Here is a 22,570-nt window from a genome sequence, read left to right on the forward strand (position 1 = left end):
CTTGGGTTCAGACTCTGAGCCATTTCTCATTCATTCACCAGGAGCTGGAAGGCCAGAACAAATGTGGGGTACCTGTCCATACAGATGTCACAAGAGTCCAAATACAGAAAGACAACGATGCTGTCAATGCCATAGTTGGATGGTTGGAAGAAGTAAACCCCTTTGATAACACATGGGACAGGAAGACCTTGGTGTCCTTCTCTACAGGGTTTAGCAGCTCTCCCGGAGACCCAGTAAATGCGGATCAGGCAGAGGAGATTGGCAGAACCATATAGGCCAAGATGGATGGGAAAACTGTTAATGATACAATGCAAACAAAGTACAAAGTCAAGTCATTAGCAACCCTCAGATCTGGACCCAAAGTCAGTGGGGAGAAGCTGGTTATTGACTCACTCAGGCTCTTCAACCGCCTCATCATCATCAGTGAGCGTGAAGTCAAGACCAAAGAAGCTCTGCTATTTGAGTTGACACCAACACTGATGTCTCTTTTTGACAAAAAACAGAAGATGCGAAAGCCAGATAAGGCTACCCTAGCAAAGTTCCTAAAGACATTTGTGGAACCCATCGGGCAAACCCCATGAACAAGCCTTGTGATTGATGGTGGGTGGCTCCTGCACAATGTCAAGTGGGAGGTTAACCTCACCTGGAAGGACATCGCTGGGAGCTACCTCCGGTTTGTGAAGGTCATGGGAAGCCAGCACCTCTGGATCACTGTGCTTTTTGACGGATATGACAACTCGACCAAGGACCATGATCATCTCAGACGTACAAAGCATGCATGCTGTGACATCCAGATTCGCCCAGACATCCAAACCATTATTCCTAGAGAAAAGTTCCTTCAAGAACAAGAACAAGAACAACAAGGCCCAGCTTATCCTGCTTCTAGCTGAGACATTCAGTAGTAATGGAATCTGTGTACATCAATGCTCTGATGATGCAGACACTTCTATCGTCCAGGCAGCTCTAGATGAGGCAAGAGAGTCCGCTGTTGAGGTGAGAGCTGAGGATACGGACATCCTGGTTATGCTCATTCATCATGATGCAGACCACTCAGTTTTCTTCACAACAGCAAACAATGTGTCCCAGAGAAATACAGGAAATATCTGCTCTTTCTACACAGCTTCTCAGGCTGCGATACCGTTTCTGCAATTTCTGGCTTTAGCAAACCAACTTTGCTACGCACACTCTGCAAGACGGACCAAGCTGAGAAGGCCATGGACGTTTTTCTTGACATCCAAGCCCAGAAAGATACCATCATCACAGCCGGCTGTGAAATATTCAAACTCATGTTCCATGGGAAACCACCCAAAGGCTTGGGGGACTTGAGATTTGAAATGTTCAGCAAGCGGGCTGCAGCAGGGAAAATCAGCCCTGAGAAACTGCCCCCAACTACAGCAGCAGCAGCACAACATTCTCTCCGGGCATATCTCCAAACCAGAGATTGGCTTCTACTACAAAGTCCATCACTGGATGTTCTGGACTATGGCTGGAAACTGGGAGAAGAAGGCTATGCACCAGTCCCTAGCACAGACCCCATTGCCCCAGACTATCTCCTGAAATTCATCAGCTGCAACTGTGAGGGAGACTGCAGTACACGCAGGTGCTGCTGTAAAAAACAGGGGGTCAAGTGCATATCTGCTTGTGGCAAGTGTAAAGGATTGATTGAATTGATTGATTGAAAACTTTATTAACAGATTGCAGAATGGGTACAGTACAGTACAGCTCAATACATACAATTGTTAAGGGGATGCAGACCAGAGAAAGACTTTCATCTTGTTTACATCAGGGTCCCCCATTTTCAATTAATCATAACATATATGACACACACGACATACAGATAGACAGTACTGCTACATCTATACATTTATGACATAACAGATTTGCAAATACAGTACTGTTTGTGATAAAAAAAAAATAGTCCAGAAAAGAGAGTATATACATTTGACGTAGAAACTGTACATTGGAGGAGGTTGGGTAGGTGGGGTGGAGGAGAGTGCCATAACAACCAGACAGACGAGAAAAGGAGTGAGGAAGATGGGGAGTTGGCTTAGTAAAAAAAACTGAAACCATGTATCAATAATGCACATTTCTATGCAACATTACATTTCTCTTGGAATAAAGTAAAAGTATTATGTTCTTATGGGGGGAAAAAAATTCTACTAAAAAACGAATGGTTGGAATAGATTCAGCGCCCTGAAAACCCCTAGTTAGACACCCTACAAGTTAATATTTGATTTTTCATATTTTTCACCCAAGCCCTGGGTATACCAATAGTTTATGGCCAGGGAGCCAATTTTACTCAAAACTAATGGTTGGAATAGATTCAGCACCCCTGAAAACCCCTAGTTAGTCACCCCACACGTTAATATTTGATTTTTCATATTTTTCGCCCAAGCCCCCTGGCTCCTTAACTTTGATTGGCTCTCCAGAATTTTCCCAGAGGATTTGGGTTTGAATAAATTGAGAGGTGTTAGTAGACACCTATAGGAACACTTTGGTGAAGAAAGCTATTGGTAATAAATTTTTTCACAGATGGTCCAAACATCTTGCTAAAATTCCCTAACTACTTTGACTATGTTTTTAATTAACTATGTTCTATTTTTATCTTATTTTTATTCTGTACTTTATTTTATTTGTTTTACTAATAACTATTTTATTTTTGTAACTATGTTTTAACCCTGTAGTGTAGCACTTTGGGATCCCAGTAGCCCCTTTCGTGACTGTGATGCACCGAGTGAATCCACAGTCACTCTCAGCTACGCCGCGACCAGGCTAAAAAGAAACTACCAAGCGTGATCGGGGGGCTGGGGGTCGGTCAAAAATATATCAGATATGAATTTCAAAGATACCCAGCCTACAATATGGGTTTAACACAGCTTTACAGTGGGGTCTGGAAGCTCGGAGTTGCTAATAAACTGTTTAAATCATTGTTACAAAACGAGTGGTACTTACAGAGCGAGCCGTCTATTTCCGCCATTGGTGTCACCGCGCATGCGCACCAGGCAGCCAAATGCAAAAAGTGCATTACAAATTCAAGGTGTATAGAAATGTCCATTCGGGTTAATTGTTATGTGAACCTTGTGTAAAAGGAGTTGAGTGTCAGGAAGATGCACCCCAACATATTATTTTGTTATTTGTTTGCTTTATGGTAGATACAGATTTATTGGAGATGCACCCTAACATATTATTTTATCTGTTATTTTTGGTTATTGTTTTTGTTTGTCTAGAAAAAAAGAATTATAGGATGCTATTGACTGTATGGGTCCTCATGTGCGTACTTCTGTACTTCTGCACTTTAACTCAGAATTATTAACAATTGATGCAATTTGTACTACAGAAGGCAGAGATAAATGAAGGACAAGGCAAGATATTGTTTGTATGGACCATGGAGAAAATCAATAAAAAGAGAATTAAAAAAATAAAATAAAAATTCAATCTATTATTATTATTATTATTATTACTGGCACGCTGGTGTCAGGACAACAGCCTGCTCCTGAACATTGGTAAAACCAAGGAGCTGATTGTGGATTTTAGGAGGAGACAGCAGGGGACACACACACCACTGAGGATAAACGGGGCTACCGTGGACAGGGTGAGCAGCTTCAAGTACCTGGGGGTCCACATCTCAGAGGATCTGACATGGACAACACACATAGACTCAGTCGTAAAAAAGGCGAAGCAGCGCCTCTACCACCTGAGACAGTTAAGGAAGTTCAGAGTATCTGGGAAGATACTCCAGTCCTTCTACTCCGGAGCTGTAGAGAGCATCTTGACTGGAAACATCACTGCCTGGTATGGAAACAGCACGGCACAGGACAAGAAGGCCCTACAGAGAGTGGTGCGCTCAGCCGAGCTTACCACGGGTATTGCACTACCACCCCTGCAGGTCCTATACAACAAGAGGTGCAAATCCAGAGCCTGCAGAATAATGAAAGACCCTCACCACCCCAACAACAGCCTGTTCACGCTGCTGCGGTCAGGCAAACGCCTGCGAACACCAGCAACTAGGACAGAGAGACTTCGGCTCAGCTTCTTCCCCTAGGCCATCAGAGCCTTGAACACTGAACTCTCCACACACAAGCACACATGAGACACACACAACACACACACTGTACACGCTCACACACTAGCAGCCACTTTAACATGAGCACACACACACTCATGCTGCACACGCTCACACTCATGCTGCACACGCTCACACTTATGGTCACTTTACAAAAGGAAAGGTCACTTTAAGAATTAGTATAGTATAACTTGAGATTGTATAATATAGCATTGTATAGCAGTGTACATAAAGACCCAGTGCCTCATCCGTAGCTAACAGTGTATTGCACTACCACATGACCTAGCATGTCCTACCATGCTCTGTAAATAACTCATGTACATATACCGATATGCCCTACTTTGATTACTTGTATTATTGCACAATGTCGTTCTATTGGATTCTTATTATATTATTATATATTACTATTGTATTATGCACAATCGTTGCGGGCAAGACCCCCCTCTGACACCCTGTCCCCCTCCACCCTCCCCTCTGACACCCTGTCCCCCTCCACCATCTCCTCTGACACCCTGTCCCCCTCCACCCTCTCCTCTGACACCCTGTCCCCCTCCACCATCTCCTCTGACACCCTGTCCCCCTCCACCATCTCCTCTGACACCCTGTCCCCCTCCACCCTCTCCTCTGACACCCTGTCCCCCTCCACCCTCTCCTCTTACACCCTGTCCCCCTCCACCCTCTCCTCTGACACCCTGTCCCCCTCCACCCTCTCCTCTGACACCCTGTCCTCCTCCACCCTCTCCTCTGACACCCTGTCCCCCTCCACCATCTCCTCTGACACCCTGTCCCCCTCCACCCTCTCCTCTGACACCCTGTCCTCCTCCACCCTCTCCTCTGACACCCTGTCCCCCTCCACCCTCTCCTCTGACACCCTGTCCTCCTCCACCCTCTCCTCTGACACCCTGTCCCCCTCCACCATCTCCTCTGACACCCTGTCCTCCTCCACCCTCTCCTCTGACACCCTGTCCCCCTCCACCCTCTCCTCTAACACCCTGTCCCCCTCCACCCTCTCCTCTGACACCCTGTCCCCCTCCACCCTCTCCTCTAACACCCTGTCCCCCTCCACCCTCTCCTCTGACACCCTGTCCCCCTCCACCCTCTCCTCTAACACCCTGTCCCCCTCCACCCTCTCCTCTGACACCCTGTCCCCCTCCACCCTCTCCTCTAACACCCTGTCCCCCTCCACCCTCTCCTCTGACACCCTGTCCCCCTCCACCCTCTCCTCTGACACCCTGTCCCCCTCCACCCTCTCCTCTAACACCCTGTCCCCCTCCACCCTCTCCTCTGACACCCTGTCCCCCTCCACCCTGTCCCCCTCCACCCTCTCCTCTGACACCCTGTCCCCCTCCACCCTGTCCCCCTCCACCCTGTCCCCCTCCACCCTCTCCTCTGACACCCTGTCAGCTCTACCTTTGAGTGACTTTCTCTGCTCGCCCCCCAGATACGGCAACCTCCAGCCTCCTCTCAGCCCTTTCAACCTCCACCCTCCTCTCAACCTCCACCCTCCTCTCAACCTCCACCCTCCTCTCAACCTCCACCCTCCTCTCAGCCCTTTCAACCTCCACCCTCCTCTCAACCTCCACCCTCCTCTCAGCCCTCTCAACCTCCACCCTCCTCTCAACCTCCACCCTCCTCTCAGCCCTCTCAACCTCCACCCTCCTCTCAACCTCCACCCTCCTCTCAACCTCCACCCTCCTCTCAACCTCCACCCTCCTCTCAGCCCTTTCAACCTCCACCCTCCTCTCAACCTCCACCCTCCTCTCAGCCCTCTCAACCTCCACCCTCCTCTCAACCTCCACCCTCCTCTCAGCCCTCTCAACCTCCACCCTCCTCTCAACCTCCACCCTCCTCTCAACCTCCACCCTCCTCTCAACCTCCACCCTCCTCTCAGCCCTTTCAACCTCCACCCTCCTCTCAACCTCCACCCTCCTCTCAACCTCCACCCTCCTCTCAGCCCTCTCAACCTCCACCCTCCTCTCAGCCTCCACCCTCCTCTCAGCCCTCTCAACCTCCACCCTCCTCTCAGCCTCCACCCTCCTCTCAACCTCCACCCTCCTCTCAGCCTCCACCCTCCTCTCAGCCTCCACCCTCCTCTCAGCCTCCACCCTCCTCTCAGCCCTCTCAACCTCCACCCTCCTCTCAGCCTCCACCCTCCTCTCAACCCTCTCAACCTCCACCCTCCTCTCAACCTCCACCCTCCTCTCAGCCTCCACCCTCCACTCAGCCCTCTCAACCTCCACCCTTCTCTCAGCCTCCACCCTCCTCTCAGCCCTCTCAACCTCCACCCTCCTCTCAGCCTCCACCCTCCTCTCAACCTCCACCCTCCTCTCAGCCTCCACCCTCCTCTCAGCCTCCACCCTCCTCTCAGCCTCCACCCTCCTCTCAGCCCTCTCAACCTCCACCCTCCTCTCAACCTCCACCCTCCTCTCAGCCTCCACCCTCCTCTCAGCCCTCTCAGCCTCCACCCTCCTCTCAACCTCCACCCTCCTCTCAACCTCCACCCTCCTCTCAGCCCTCTCAACCTCCACCCTCCTCTCAGCCTCCACCCTCCTCTCAACCTCCACCCTCCTCTCAGCCCTCTCAACCTCCACCCTCCTCTCAGCCCTCTCAACCTCCACCCTCCTCTCAGCCTCCACCCTCCTCTCAACCTCCACCCTCCTCTCAGCCCTCTCAGCCTCCACCCTCCTCTCAGCCTCCACCCTCCTCTCAGCCCTCTCAACCTCCACCCTCCTCTCAGCCCTCTCAACCTCCACCCTCCTCTCAGCCCTCTCAACCTCCACCCTCCTCTCAGCCCTCTCAACCTCCACCCTCCTCTCAGCCCTCTCAACCTCCACCCTCCACTCAGCCCTCTCAACCTCCACCCTCCTCTCAGCCTCCACCCTCCTCTCAACCTCCACCCTCCTCTCAGCCCTCTCAACCTCCACCCTCCTCTCAACCTCCACCCTCCTCTCAACCTCCACCCTCCTCTCAACCTCCACCCTCCTCTCAGCCCTCTCAACCTCCTTCAACAAGCTCTGTCTCCTCGCCAAGAAGCCTGCCGGCCGTTCCACACCCACACCCAGGGGCGTCTCTACAATTCGTAGCCGCATTTCTGCAGACCCCTCTCTGATTGGTTGAGGCCATTTCTGCAGACCCCTCTCTGATTGGCCGAGCGTGCGCATGCACATGAGCCGCGACAAGCTCCTCTAGCCAGGAGTCGAAACTCCGTTAAGCTCCAGAGAGAGAGGCTGAAAACCCACAGTTGTTGCCCGACGGATGGGAGCCGAATCCCGGATCCGAGTTTTCTGATGAATAGCCCCAAAACATGGAGGTCGCAAACGCAATTTATACGCATGGAAGTATTGATTACGCCATAACGAATCATTAAAAAAATATACCGTTAACTGGAATATGTTGTGTGTGCCTTTACACATAATATGTTGGATAGGATTATGTAATTGGTTTGTCATTAAAAACCAATAATAATCGCTCGCCGGCTTCGCTGACCAGAGCTCTCTCAGATTCAAAGTTTTAATTGCAGCCTGGAACATATATGTTTCGGAACCAATGTGTAACTAGACAGTTACAATATAACATTTATATTAATTAACCCAGTTAATGCCTTAAGAGAAAGAGTCTGGTGGTCAATTGCTACGGAAATGGTGTGTCTTACTAATAATAACTAATTCCTTGGTCAATAGAAGTCTCTGTGATACTTTCTGAATATGATTTGGGAACATCAAATGGGCAGGCCGCGAAATAACAACGTTACAATGTACAGTTTCTGACAGCTGGCTGTGTTGTGAAATGTGCATAACGTTATGAATAAACCGCGAAGTCACGCGAAATAACGTTATACGCGAATCTGGTAGTACATTTCCAATCAGAGAGGGGCTTCGCTCAACCAATCAGAGAGGGGTCTGCAGAAATGGAGCTCAACCAATCAGAGAGGGGTCTGCAGAAATGCGGCTACGAATTGTAGAGACGCCACCCAGGGATGCGTTCTTTATGAGACGGGGTTGCACTCCGTGCACCCAAAGATTTGAGCAGAAGCGCGTGCACGCACTGCACTCGACTCTCGCCGTCGTGTTTACCTGCCTGCCGGTGCTAGCTAGCATTATCATAACAATAGCCGCTCGTTAGGCCGGTGTCTACTACTGTCTTCAACTACGTCTGTTTGTTTTGTGAGACAATGAGACTAATGGGGCAACCCATTTCATGGTAATCCCATTCACAGGTGTAAACGGTGCTCTGTCTGAATCAGACCATCGTTCACACCAAACCTGAGGGGAGGGGGCAGGGAGCTGTGTCTACCACACTACACAGTGGCTTTTTATTATTGTCTATTTAAAACTGAATCAAACCATAAACAAGGTGGCCTGTTGGGATGTTAGATCCTAATGTAAAAAACTGTGATTTTATATGTCTGCACTTTATGTGCTCATTTTATGCCTGTCTTTTTTCTGTTGTGAAGCACTTTGAGCTGCAGTTTCTGTATGAAAGGCTATACAAATAAAGTTTATTATTATACATGTGCGCGAGGTAACATTTATGCGCATGCGCACGAGCGCGCGTGCATGTGGCGTCATTAGCGTGCGTGCAACCAGTGTTGATATGAGGAACGCACCTCTGCCCACACCATGGCTGACAGATGCAGTGAAAGAAGAAAGACAGAGCCTGAGAGCTGCAGAGAGGAGGTACAAAAAGACTCACTGGTGACATCACCTTTTACCATAACCTCTTGTCAGCATTCTCCAAAAACATTACTGCTGCCAAAGCCTCTTTCTTTCACCATAAGATCGAGGCCTCGGCTAAAAGGCTCCGCAGACTGCACACCACCACCACCACCCCTTCACTAGAGTTACACCACTCTGAAAAGTCTGTTCAGAGAGCTTTCCCTCTCTTCAAGTTTTCACTCAAATGAAAACATTATGGGATGACACACAATTAACGACACGTAAAAAGACGTGTTTCGCTTCGTTCCATCGATTTATGGGTGACATTGTGCAAGTCGTGTAGGAGTCCTGTGATGTTTCCTTCTCGCTGTATTTCTGTGCCCTGAGGGAACAAGGGGCGTGTTACAATACGTTATTTCGATTGATATGAATTGGATAATGGCTGCAGGCTGTTAGAGGTTAGAGGCAGAACTAGCGTAACGCGGTGTTTGGGCGTAGAGAGAGCGTACAATCAGATTGCAGAACCCGAACGCGGAACTGCAAGTTTGTTGGTAAAAGACTACACGCGGGCGGCGTGGCGAGGTTTACAGTGAAAGCATTCTGCTGTTTCACCACATGGTGGCAGTACATCCACAGGAACCTCTTTCTCCTCCCCTATAAACTTGACATTCAACCAGTCCACCAGTGGATTGTACACACATCCGTATTCTTACAGTACCTTGAACTCGCTAACAACATAAAGACTATTTAAGCCTATTAGATCAGTTGAACAAGACTCAAGCTTTCCATTCTTAAAAGTGCCATCCAGGTATCTAGGCTGGTCAGATCTACATATTATGGGATTATTATATTATAATTATTATATTATCGAGTTCCAAATTTCCTCTCTCCCCCCTTCCTCTTCACCCCCCCCCCCCCCCCCCCATAGATGGTCTACCCACAGATAGCCCCCGCGAGGATGGGGGGAGCCGGAGGGAATGATACAAGCCCCCAGTTACACGCCAGTATAGCATAAGCCTAATGATTGTGAGAACCGGAGATGAAGAGGAAGGGGGGAGAGAGGAAATTTGGAACTGGACTGAGAAATAGAAAGGAGAGGAAAGGGGAGAGAGAGAGGGGGGGGGGGGGAGAGAGAGAGCATGTTTATTTAAGTTTTTCGTGTCCTGGCGCAGACAGAGTGCAGACTACAGAGGATAATGAGAAACAGATATTTCAAGGCGAGGGAGGGAGTGTGAGAGAGAGGGAGAGAGAGAGACGGGGGTGGGGAGGGGAGTCGTAAGACTCTGAGAGGGAGGGACATGGGTAAGGGTTTGGGCTTTGCTTTGGGGGGAGAGGCTGAGAGGGGTAAAGGAGGAGGAGGAGTGAAGAGTGACATGCGAAAAGGGGGCTGTCATGTTCAACGCCACAGGAAATAGACCCTCTTATGTTCACCGACTGACAGTTGCCGTGTTTATCTTGGCTCTTTTGTCAGTTTAAAGTTCATTTAAAGTCCTACTACCTGGCTTTAAAGACAGTACGTAATGGTGATAATGACAGTGTGGTGTTGGTTTTAAGTAATAACACGGTTATTTTATTGATCCAAAGGCTTATGGTGTCACACAGACAACATTGTAACTTAATCTCTTTGAAAGGAAAATAATTTGGTAGGATGCAACATAAAATGTACGCTATTCTATTTATATAGTCTGGCTTTCATAAAAAGATAAAACGTTAAATAAATACATTTAAAAAAAAACGAAACAAATACAACACAATGTAGTTATATCTACTGTGGAATGTATAACGATACATGCACAGTGCTGAATTAATCTACTGTAAAGAATTAAACGGAAAGCCCGGTCTGATAGAAATCTCCACGATGGGGGAGAAGGGGATTGGGGGTTGGGGAGGGGGATTCCTTGACTGACAAGCAAATGGTCCTATGGGGAATGAGTAACGGACCAACTAGGGCTGAGAGAGACCAACCCAAAGGCAATTAAGGGTAAAGAACGACAAAACTATTTGATAAACTTTTTTTTCGTGTGGGGTGGGGGGGGGGGGGGGAAGGATGGCAATCGAGAGAAAGAGAGAGAGAGAGCACTGGAGTAAAGAGGCCGATAACAAACTGCATGATATATCATCGAAGATTCTGGACCGCGATCGGGCATGAAGTCTGAAGACGTTCAGCTATTCGAGCAACCGGTCCCGATAATAATATCGTCTGAGGAGATTGTGAGAAAAGTTACTGGAGTTATACTGACAAAGCTTCCAAAAGAAGAGCAATCTGTACAATGACACATACCTAGCGCGCATTCAGCAGCTTTGGAAACTGTCTTTTTGAGGCGCATCTTAATAAGGACATTGTTATTATAGGACTATCTGATAGTGATAGCCTATCACTGTTATCATCAACCTCCCGGACTTTTCCCCCTGCCTTGCTGCGGGGATGGGGGCCGCGCCGGGCCCGGGCTGGGAGGAGGGCGAGTTCGAGTTCAAGTTAGTTTTTGAGGACGACCCGCCGCGTCAACTGCGGGGCCCATCCCAGCGAGAGAGCGCCGTGGCGGGGGAGAGCGCCCCGGCGCACCTGGAGGAAACCAGCGGCACCATTGGTTAGAGACCCTTTCTCTTGGATGTATTTCTTGGATAATAATAATAGCGTTTGGATAATAGTGATCGGAGTTTTTGAATCGCCTGTCACTCACTGTATGCGACCTCTAATGTATTTGGAACCGCGCATGGACATCTATTTCAATGTATTTAATAACGGCCCGGGCCCATAATAAGCATCCATATTCCATATTCCTTATTCTCTCTCTCACTCTCTCTCTCTCCCTCTCCCTCGCTCTCTGAGAAAAAGGCATTCTGTTTATGTGGCGTTTGCATGTGTTGTGATGATGAATCCTGTAGGCCTATACAGCTGCATGCCTCTGTGTATGAGTGCAGTGCACGCGTGCGTGTGTATGCGTTCAAGTATTTCACAAGCACATTTCTATTTTATTTGTGTGTGTGCGCGCCATATGCGTGCATTTGTACGTATACATGCACGTGTATGTTTCTACGTCTTTATTTTAGTATGTGTAACTGTGTTTGTGATGTGTGTGTGCATGCACGCGTTTGCATGTGCGTGTGTGTGTGTGTGTGCTGCCCAGACTCAATGTGGTTTTAATCAGCTGTGCGTGTGAGTGGACTTAACAGCTGCCATCTGGAAAGGAGCCTCAACCCCTGTTTACTGAGCAAGGCACCACATACACACCTCCCTCCTTCCCTCCATCTTCCCTCTCTCTCTCCTTCCTCCCTCTTTCCCCCCATTTTCAGTCCACACACACACACGCACGCACACACACACACGCGCACGCACGCACACACACACACACACATGCCCCTTCATCTCTTCCCTCCCGCCCACACTGGCATATGGTTGTATTACCACACCCTAGACTCGAACGTGGTACAGCAGAACTCATTACAGTGTTACAGTGCACCTCTTAAATCTCTCTTATCTTATCGTATCTTACCATACCATACGTTATCTTATCTTGTCTTACCATACCATACCATAAGTTATCTTATCATATCATACCTTATCTTATCTTGTCTTACCATACCTTATCTTATCTTGTCTTACCATACCATAAGTTATCTTATCTTATCATACCTTATCTTATCTTATCTTGTCTTACCATACCTTATCTTATCTTGTCTTACCATACCTTATCTTATCTTGTCTTACCATACCATAAGTTATCTTATCTTATCATACCTTATCTTATCTTATCTTGTCTTACCATACCTTATCTTATCTTGTCTTACCATACCTTATCTTATCTTGTCTTACCATACCTTATCTTATCTTGTCTTACCATACCTTATCTTATCTTGTCTTACCATATGTTATCTTATCTTATCTTGTCTTACCATATGTTATCTTATCTTATCTTGTCTTACCATACCTTATCTTATCTTTTCTTACCATACCTTATCTTGTCTTACCATACCTTATCTTGTCTTACCATACCTTATCTTATCTTGTCTTACCATATGTTATCTTATCTTATCTTGTCTTACCATACCTTATCTTATCTTGTCTTACCATACCTTATCTTATCTTATCTTGTCTTACCATACCATATCTTATCTTGTCTTACCATACCTTATCTTATCTTAATAATCTTACAATATTTGATCTTATCTTACCATACGTTATCTTATCTTACCATACCTTATCTTACCATATGTTATCTTATCTTTTCTTACCAATACTGTACGTTATCTTATCTTATCTTACCATATGTTATCTTATGATACCATACGTTGTCTTATTTGACCATATCATATGTTATCTTATCTCATCTTACCATACCATACCATAAGTTATCTTATCTTATCATATCATACCTTATCTTAACATAGCCTACCATATGTCTTAACTTATCTTACTATACCATAAATGATCTTATCTTACCTCTTTAGTATTGAGAGACACCGCTGCATCCTCTCTCCAGTAGGGATGGGTACCGTTCACATTTGAACCAATACCGGTACCGGTACCTGTGAATTGATACCGGTACCCAACGGTACCTTTTTTCAGTACTTTAGTCTCTAAAAATTTAATCAGTTGTAAAAAATGTGTCCAAACTTCAAATGATTTATTATCATTATTATTTATTTAGAACAATTTGTTAATATATATATATAATATATAATATCGCAGCGAGCGTTGTCTGCATCTAACTTTGTAAAGTGTAACCACACTTGTGACCGTTTTCGGCTTGCCATTGCCCGACTGCTTTGTTGTTGAATCAAGTCAAATCCTAGGTAAGTGTGTATTGTGCGCGTGAATGTTGACGTGAACGTGCGGCACACTTTATAGGTTTCGTTTCACGGTAAACGAAACGTTGACGTTATATGACTTAAAAAATAATAATAAAGGAAATTGGTGGATCTCACGTGAATCGGTACTCTGTGGTACCGACGTGATTCGGTCGATACCCTTAAAAGTACCGGATTTGGTACCCATCCCTACTCACCAGGCTCCAATCCAATGGGGCAAGTGTTTTAGCCTTCAAAAAACAACGATACATGTCCTTTTCCAAAACAGGAAGCCACAGTATAATCAGTGAGGAGATAGTTGTGTGAACTATACACCATATCCGAAGTTACGAGTTCCATAGGCCAGGGGTTCCCAAACTTTTCAGGCCGCGACCCAAAAATAACGGGGTCAGAGAGCCGCGACCCCCACTATTATAGGAGGTAAAAAAATAAAATAATAATTTAATTATTTTTTTTAATAAATGGAAATGTATGGTTGAAACATGCACACATTCAAACGCACACACACTAATAAGCATTGGAGGCTTTTAACCAGGGCCGGACTGGGGAAATCATTCAGGCCAGGAAATATAGTGCAAAATATAGCCCCAGTCAGGCCACTTTTTAAGCAGGGGGTCTGGGTCCCCCACCAGGACATTTCTTGTTACAAAGACTTAATTTCCTGCATTCTGGTGCAGGCATTTTTTATTTGTACCCTTTAAATGCCAGTGTTTGTGATGGCATCACAAATTATTGTTAAAAAACAGGCTAGCATATGTATGATTAGCAACAACACTGATTTTGCGGCACGGTGGTGTAGTGGTTAACACTGTCGCCTCACAGCAAGAAGGTCCAGGGTTCGATTCCCGCTTGGGGACCAGGTTTCCATGATGCCAGTTACCCAGGTGGAGTATCTCCCAGGCCTTTCTGTGTGGAGTTTGCATGTTCTCCCCGTGCTCGCAAGGGTTTCCCCCCCCGATAAGATAAACCCAATGGAAAAAGATGCACAACAATAGATCGCTAACGCTGTGGCGTCCTTGACGAAGACGGACAGGAGCACTTGGATTGGTCCCCTGGCGCGGCTCACGTTGACGCCTGTCTGCTCCCGGCTGCCCTTGGGGGGGAAGGACGACGGGATGGGTTAATCGCAGATACGAATTGCATGCATGCATCGCATGTGTGCCAATTGATGACCTCTGAGCAGGTCCTAAATTATTATTATTATTATTATGATTAGCAACAACACTGATTTTGATGGATTTTCAGTTTTTTTGTAATGTCAGATTGAAAATAATACAATCTTTTATTCAACTTCAGCCCTGATCATAACACCACATATTAATTTTATAATTCTAACTAGGCTTGGGTGGTATCCTTATTTTCAAACCGGCAAACCTTTATATTATAATACCCCGGTGCACGGTATTTGACGGTATGACTTTCATTTTCATCAGCGGGGGGGGGGGGGGTTACGTGTTACCAAGTAAACAAATCATCGTCAGCTCTCAGAATGGTAGTCCCGCACCGTTTTAGCGTTAGCATCTAGCCTATAGCCATGGCAGACTATTTGATTCCTTAAGGGCTAGAAATTGCCTGGGTTTTGGTCATATGCTCCCGAAATGCTCCCGTTGTTTGGCTACTTCTATGTGCAGTGAAAACTACTCGAATGCTTTATAACCTAGTCATTGATTTAGTTCAGGGTAATCTAAGATTAGCCGCAGAGCTAACACTACTTAACGTGAGCTAACGCTAGTTATTCAAGCTCAGTAGCTCACAGAGAGAGATAAACAGCTGACAGCGGATAGTACAGGACGGTACAAATACAATAAAAAGGCGGGTGGGGGCTGTTGTGTAAACCTTGTACTCTATAGTTCACATATAATAAGAGACGGATTGCTCCACAACACTGCTCTCGTCACAACGCTTTACGGTATTTTCACAGCACTGTCGCAACATTACCGTAAAACGTGAACACCGTTGTGACCCACTCGCTCCACTAGAGCGGTCTCGCCCTCTGCTGGCGCGTGTGTGCACTACACTCAGTGTGTGCACTACACTCAAAACTCTGTTTCACTGTTATAGAAACTGAAGCGCATCTGTGATTTTGACGGTGACGGCGGTATTGAAAATCAATACCGTAGGTATTTCTAAATACCCTGGTATACCTTAATACCGTCATACCGCCCAAGCCTAATTCTAACCCTTTAAATGCCAGTGTGTGTGATGGCATATATTTGCAATATATCAAATGCAAAGTAGATTTTTCTGGGGGGGATTATTACAGGCTAGCATGTGTCAATGATTAGCAACAACAGTTTTTTGTAAGGGTCCCGCCTCCACCAATCACATGCGGCTCCTTTTGTGTGTGTGTGTGAGAGCAAGAGAGAGAGAGAGAGAGGGAGATAGTTCTCCAACTTGTGTGAGTTGCAGTGATCTCCTGGTTGTTCCCCACCTAGGTTATCTAACTATTGCGCTGCTGCAACTAGAAACACTGTCCTGGCCTGCTTCTAAGTTCAGTGGCCTGACTGAAAAAATAATTTAATTTTTTTATTTATTTTTTATTATTATATATTTTTTTATCATCTGGCAACCCCCCCCCCCCCGCGGCGGCTCGCGACCCTCCTGTGGGTCGTGACCCCGACTTTGGGAACCCCATAGGCCAGCCAGTTACACATTTAACTGGGCACCATAGATAGCACAAGGCCCATGAAGTATGAAACTCATTATAATGTTTGATACAATGTATGGTTTACAACCATTTCGTCAGAATAACATATGAAGACACATCTGATTATACTGTGAGCTTCCTGTTTTGAAAAAAGGACATGTCTGGTGGTTTTTGAAGGCTAAACACTGGCCCCACTGGATTGTATTGGGGCCTGGTGAGAGGATTTCTCAACACTAAAGCAATCAGTGAAGTTGTGGCCTGTACAAGTCAACATCATGCCAGACAAAGTTTGAGGTTCTGGAAAAAAAAAAAGTCCTTTATAGCAGCCCCCCCCCCCCCCAAAAGGAAATATTGTACTTTTTACTCCACTACATTTATCTGAACCCATCAGTTACTAGTTACTTTGAAGAAAAATATTTTGTATAGAAAACATGGCCAAAATGTATGAAGATTATATACTTTCACATTTGAAGCCTGTCAACTTCAAGAGGACGTAATCAGAGCAGCATAACTGGACCACATACCACTTTAACATAACCTTTAATCAGATCAGCATAACTGGACCACATACCACTTTAACACAACCTTTAATCAGAGCAGCATAACTGGACCACATACCACTTTACCATAACCTTTAATCAGAGCAGCATAACTGGACCACATACCACTTTACCATAACCTTTCATCAGAGCAGCATAACTGGACCACATACCACTTTAACACAACCTTTAATCAGAGCAGCATAACTGGACCACATACCACTTTACCATAACCTTTCATCAGAGCAGCATAACTGGACCACATACCACTTTAACTTAACCTTTAATCAGAGCAGCATAACTGGACCACATACCACTTTAACATAACCTTTAATCAGAGCAGCATAACTGGACCACATACCACTTTAACATAACCTTTAATCAGAGCAGCATAACTGGACCACATACCACTTTAACATAACCTATAGAGGTCAATGGATCGAGGAATGAACGCTCCAAAGCACAAACTTTATGTAGAATGCATACTAGGGCTGTACCGAATGTCATTTTTTAACATTCAAAGCTTCTATTGAAGTATTCGAACGAAGCTTCGAATGTCTATAAAAAAATGTTTTCATTAAATATTAGTATAATTTTTTTTAACTAAATCCTCAATTTGAATAAAGTGATTAATCTGATTAAATGAGTCTTTTTCTTTTATTAAATCAACTTTCTTTATCAGTTTCGTCAACATAAATAATCCAATAAGGGCACGGTTGGTCTTATAGTATAATATTATAATATTAGTGTAGCCTAATCTTTAACTGCAACTGTGAAGAAAACCCCCATTGGTTTAAACAGATTGAATAGACACCTAAAAATAATATTAAAAAAATAAATGTTATTATTAAAAATAAAAAATTCGAATGTTGATTTAGAATTCGAATGACAACATTATGATCGAAGCTTCAAAGCATTCGGTACAGCCCTAATGCATACTTTTACTTACTTAAGTACATTCAATAGCAAATACTTCTCTACTTTTACTTAAGTAGAATTCGAATGGAGGACTTTTACTTTTACCAGAGTACTCATTTATCTGAGTATTTCTACTTTTACTTACCATAGGTAAAGGAACTGTGTACTTCTTCCACCACTGGTCACAATAGTATTCAAATTGTCCAACGAGTCGTCCGTGTTGTTATGAGCGATCTTCTGTTTGGTGGAAGAGGATGAGAGCGGATGAGTCTGGCGGTACACCACACCACACAGGAGACATATTGCGCCGGTAGTTGTGGTCACAAAAGGTCGTATCCTCAATTCTTTTTTTTTTTCAGACAAAACCAGATGTTCTTCCACAAAATGTTTGTTGTAATAGAGGCTGGTGGCACTCAGCCTTGGAACGCAGAGCGGGAGTGACGTGAAGATGCTCAACACATTGCAAAACTGGAGAAAAACAATAGCAAGTGCTGTCAAAAATATGAATAGACTTTATTCAGTCCTGAACGTGATTAAAGACACGGCTAGTCCATTTTTGAATGTTTACTGAAGAGATGCGTGGAGTAATCTCATTTGACTGACTACTATACAGAGTCATGTTTATCAATAATCGTACAGAAGAGTTGAGGATAGGTTTTAAAAAGCCTATCCATTGATCCTTATCCTGTTAAGCTGTAGCCCTATTTTCAGAAAATCCGCCTAAAAGTACATGCCCAAGTAAATGGAAGATTGCTCCACTTCTACAAGTCAATTTGCATGTTCTTGGTATCTAGGAACATCTATGCACCTCAGGGAATGTATTCACAGTGTCAGAAGCATTGTGTCTGTTACTATGCTTGAGTAAATCGTAATGAAACAAAGGAGAATATAAATTAATATTTTTTAATATAAAAAAAATGTCCTTGCGTTTTTTCTTTTTTCTTTTTTACTTTATTTTTTAGCGTTTATCAGTTTTCTGGTCAAGCATGACCGACAGAAACAGGTTGAAATGGGATGTAGAGCAGGGGAAGACATTCTGAGAAATGACGGCGGGTCGGGGAATCGAACTCGTGTCCCCCAGATCCGTGACGAGCACGGTTTTCCCCGACGCAGAAATAGCGCCGAGATATGCGGTGAGCTACGGGAGCTCCCCCTTGTCCTTGCGTTTTAAGATAAAATAGCGATAGAACTAGCATTATTCCGATAAATTCTTATTTTTGGAAAATCTTGAAAACATCGGTAAACAAACGTAGTGCTGAAGATATACACTTTGACTGCTGTTTTGATAGAGTTAGGGTATTTACTCTTGGCTACATTTGAAAAAGAAACACAACATTAATTAATACGGTCTGTATTGATCGATTTATGATAAAACAGCAGGGTCCCCCAATTGGGGGGGACCTTACAGCGTAACAGGTTTTTAACCAAGAAAAAAAAGACAGTGTTTTGGTCTCTGAGAAACTGACCCCATGCTGCTAGCTGTTAGCATTTTTTAACAATACTAGTGCAAGTCAATGGTATGAAACCATCATGTAAGTTACTCTGTCTGCCTTTCCATTCTATAAACTTTAATAAGAGTAAATGTGAGAGAAATAATCTCATTTAATTTCATTGATTTGCATTAGCGTTGCTAAGAACAAAGACAAATGCACAGACATAGATGTATTATTTATAGACAAAACAACAATCTGTAGGAAGTTTAAACCATGGGTAAAGCATTTGCACCTCTTAATATTCCCAGTTCATTCTCAAGTGTCATTGTGTAGTGAATCGTGTTTGCTGTGTCTGTTTGCTTGTTTTCTGTGCGTCCGTCCACCGACATCTTTTTTCGGTTACTCAAGACAGAGCTATGAAAGAAAACATTATGCTCAGTGGGGTTGTGGGACCAACATGAATCCGTGACCTTGACATAAAATAAACATTAGTGGAACGTGGAACGTCGCAGAGGCATGTTTGTCGTCTTTCTGAAGATGATTTTTTTCTCTATTGGCTACAGACAACCACCTGGCTGCCTCTCGCGTCGGCATCCCCAGCCCGCCGGCCTCGGCCAGTCAGCGGGCTGGGATGCATTCTCCGCCCCCGCGGCGCGCTCTGGTGCGTGAGTTCAGCGGGACCTACGAGAGTCTGCCGGCGCGCTCGGTACAGGTGAGCGAGTGTTGCCTTTATCTGATAATTATCCATAATGAAAGGAAGAAAACATCTTTTAGAGGTTTATTCAAAAGCGAATCAAGCAATAGTACGTCAGCGAGTTCGCGGACAGCGTTGTATGCTTCATTACAACACTGGCTGATAGTATTATCCCCACTAAAAAGGTGCGGGTCTTCCCTAACCAGAAACCGTGGGTAGATAGTACTATCAGAGCAGCTCTGAAATCCCGCACCACTGCCTACAACCTGGGCAGAGAGTCAGGAAACATGGAGGAGTACAAGGCTACAGTCTATACTCTGCGCAAGGCTGTAAAACTTGCAAAACGGACATATGCTGATAAATTGGAGACACAAATGGCACAAAACGATACAAGAGGCTTATGGCGGGGACTGAGGACAATAACTGACTACAAAGTCAGCGCCCCCTCAATGGGGAGCGACGACGCCTCTCTCGCGGACAAACTCAACTCTTTCTACGCTCGGTTTGGTGTAGACAGTGGCGCCTCTAGCTCAACGGCTAGTGACGTCACTGGCGCGCCGGCTGTTGTGGAGGGGGGGCAACTGCGGGGGGGCGGGGACGCTCTCTCGTTGTTGGTACACAGTGTGAGAAGAGCATTTATGCAGGTGAACACCAGAAAAGCTGCTGGCCCAGATGGAATAACAGGACACATACTTAAGTCCTGTGCTAACCAGCTAGCCCCTGTGTTCACCGCCATATTTAATCTATCCCTGGCGGAGTCAGTGGTCCCTGCCTGCTTCAAGATGTCTACCATCATCCCTGTACCAAAGAAACCCTCCCCAACATGTCTCAACGACTACAGACCGGTGGCACTCACCTCTGTGGCCATGAAATGTTTCGAGAGGCTGGTCAAGGATCACATTTGTGCCTCCCTCCCCAGTGATATGGACCCTATGCAATTTGCATACAGGCCAAACAGGTCCACTGACGATGCGGTCTCCCAAGTACTGCACAGCACCCTCTCTCACCTTGACCGCCAGAAGGGGGGCTATGTGAGACTATTGTTCATTGACTACAGCTCAGCGTTCAACACCATAGTCCCCACCAGACTGGTGGACAAGCTGATCGAGCTGGGTCTGAGCTCCGCTCTGAGCGCCTGGATACTGGACTTTCTGAGTGAAAGGCCCCAGGCGGTCAGGGTGGGGGGTCAGACCTCCAACACCATCACCCTGAGCATCGGGTCCCCCCAGGGCTGTGTTCTGAGCCCCCTGCTGTACTCACTATACACACACGACTGTGTGGCCAAGTTCAGCTCCAACTCCATAGTGAAGTTTGCGGACGCCACAGTGGTGGTGGGGCTGATCTCGGACAACGACGAGAAGGCCTACCGGGAGGAGGTTGAGGTACTGGAACGCTGGTGCCAGGACAATAGCCTGCTCCTGAACATTGGTAAAACCAAGGAGCGGATCGTGGATTTTAGGAGGAGACAGCAGGAGACACACACACCACTGAGGATAAACGGGGCTACCGTGGACAGGGTGAGCAGCTTCAAGTACCTGGGGGTCCACATCTCAGAGGACCTGACATGGACAACACACATAGACTCAGTCGTAAAAAAGGCGAAGCAGCGCCTCTACCACCTGAGACAGTTAAGGAAGTTCAGAGTATCTGGGAAAATACTCCAGTCCTTCTACTCCGGAGCTGTAGAGAGCATCTTGACTGGAAACATCACTGCCTGGTATGGCAACAGCACGGCACAGGACAAGAAGGCCCTACAGAGAGTGGTGCGCTCAGCCGAGCGTACCACGGGTATTGCACTACCAACCCTGCAGGTCCTATACAACAAGAGGTGCAAATCCAGAGCCTGCAGGATAATGAAAGACCCTCACCACCCCAACAACAGCCTGTTCACGCTGCTGCGGTCAGGCAAACGCCTGCGAGCACCAGTAACGAGGACAGAGAGACTTAGGCTCAGCTTCTTCCCCCAGGCCATCAGAGCCTTGAACACACACACAACACACACACTGTACACGCTCACACACTAGCAGCCACTTTAACATGAGCACACACTCACTCATGCTGCACACGCTCACACTATGGACACTTTACAGAAGGAAAGATCACTTTAAGAATAGTATAGCTTGAGATTGTATAATATAGCATTGTATAGCAGTGTACATAAAGACCCAATGCCTCATCCGTAGCTAACAGTGTACTGCACTGCCACAGGACCTAGCATGTCCTACCATGCTCTGTAAATAGCTCATATACAGATACCGATATGCCTACTTTGTTTACTTGTTTATTGCACTATGTCGCTCTATTGGTTGGACTCTTATTATTATTACTTGTACTATTGCACTTCGTTGCGGGCGAGACCCCCCGCATTTCACTGTATACCTGTATGCCGTGACAAATAAAACTCTTGTATCTTGTATCTTGTATTGTACAAACAGGAAAATAATACGTTGCAAGGGGCAGAATATAGTGATGTGGAGACGCCAAGACATTCTACATTCTGCCAAGAACAGAAAGAAACAAGCTTCCTATATTATTGTCACTAAACCAATGAAATGGCTTCTTTAGAAAATGTAATCAGAGGAACAAGACTAATACAAGTCTAAATAAGGTTATAGATTTAGAATAGCAGACTTAAGGGCATCTGGTCTCTGACAAGAACAAGTTACAGGTTGAAAAAACCCTCAGCTCAACTAGGCAAAATCTGCACATGGCTCGCTGACAACAAACTATCATTACATCTGGGTAAAACAGAGTCCATTCTCTTCGGTTCAAATAACAAACTCAGCAAGGCCGACGGCTTCTCAGTTACAGT

General features: G+C 45.7%; 1 protein-coding gene across 1 annotated transcript in view; it reads left to right on the forward strand.

The window, feature by feature from the left end:
* The first annotated feature begins 10,788 nt into the window (after positions 1–10,788).
* Positions 10,789–22,570, forward strand: part of nfatc4 (nuclear factor of activated T cells 4) — a 116,319-nt gene continuing 104,537 nt past the window's right edge. The window contains exons 1-2 of the mRNA XM_084327514.1: positions 10,789–11,306; positions 19,628–19,776. Coding sequence (XP_084183640.1) covers positions 11,144–11,306; positions 19,628–19,776 — 312 coding nt within the window. The 5' untranslated portion in view covers positions 10,789–11,143. The remainder of the gene's footprint in view (positions 11,307–19,627; positions 19,777–22,570) is intronic.

Source organism: Notolepis coatsorum (genome assembly GCF_963971535.1).
Source record: "Notolepis coatsorum genome assembly, chromosome: 13".
NCBI lineage: Eukaryota > Metazoa > Chordata > Actinopteri > Aulopiformes > Paralepididae > Notolepis > Notolepis coatsorum.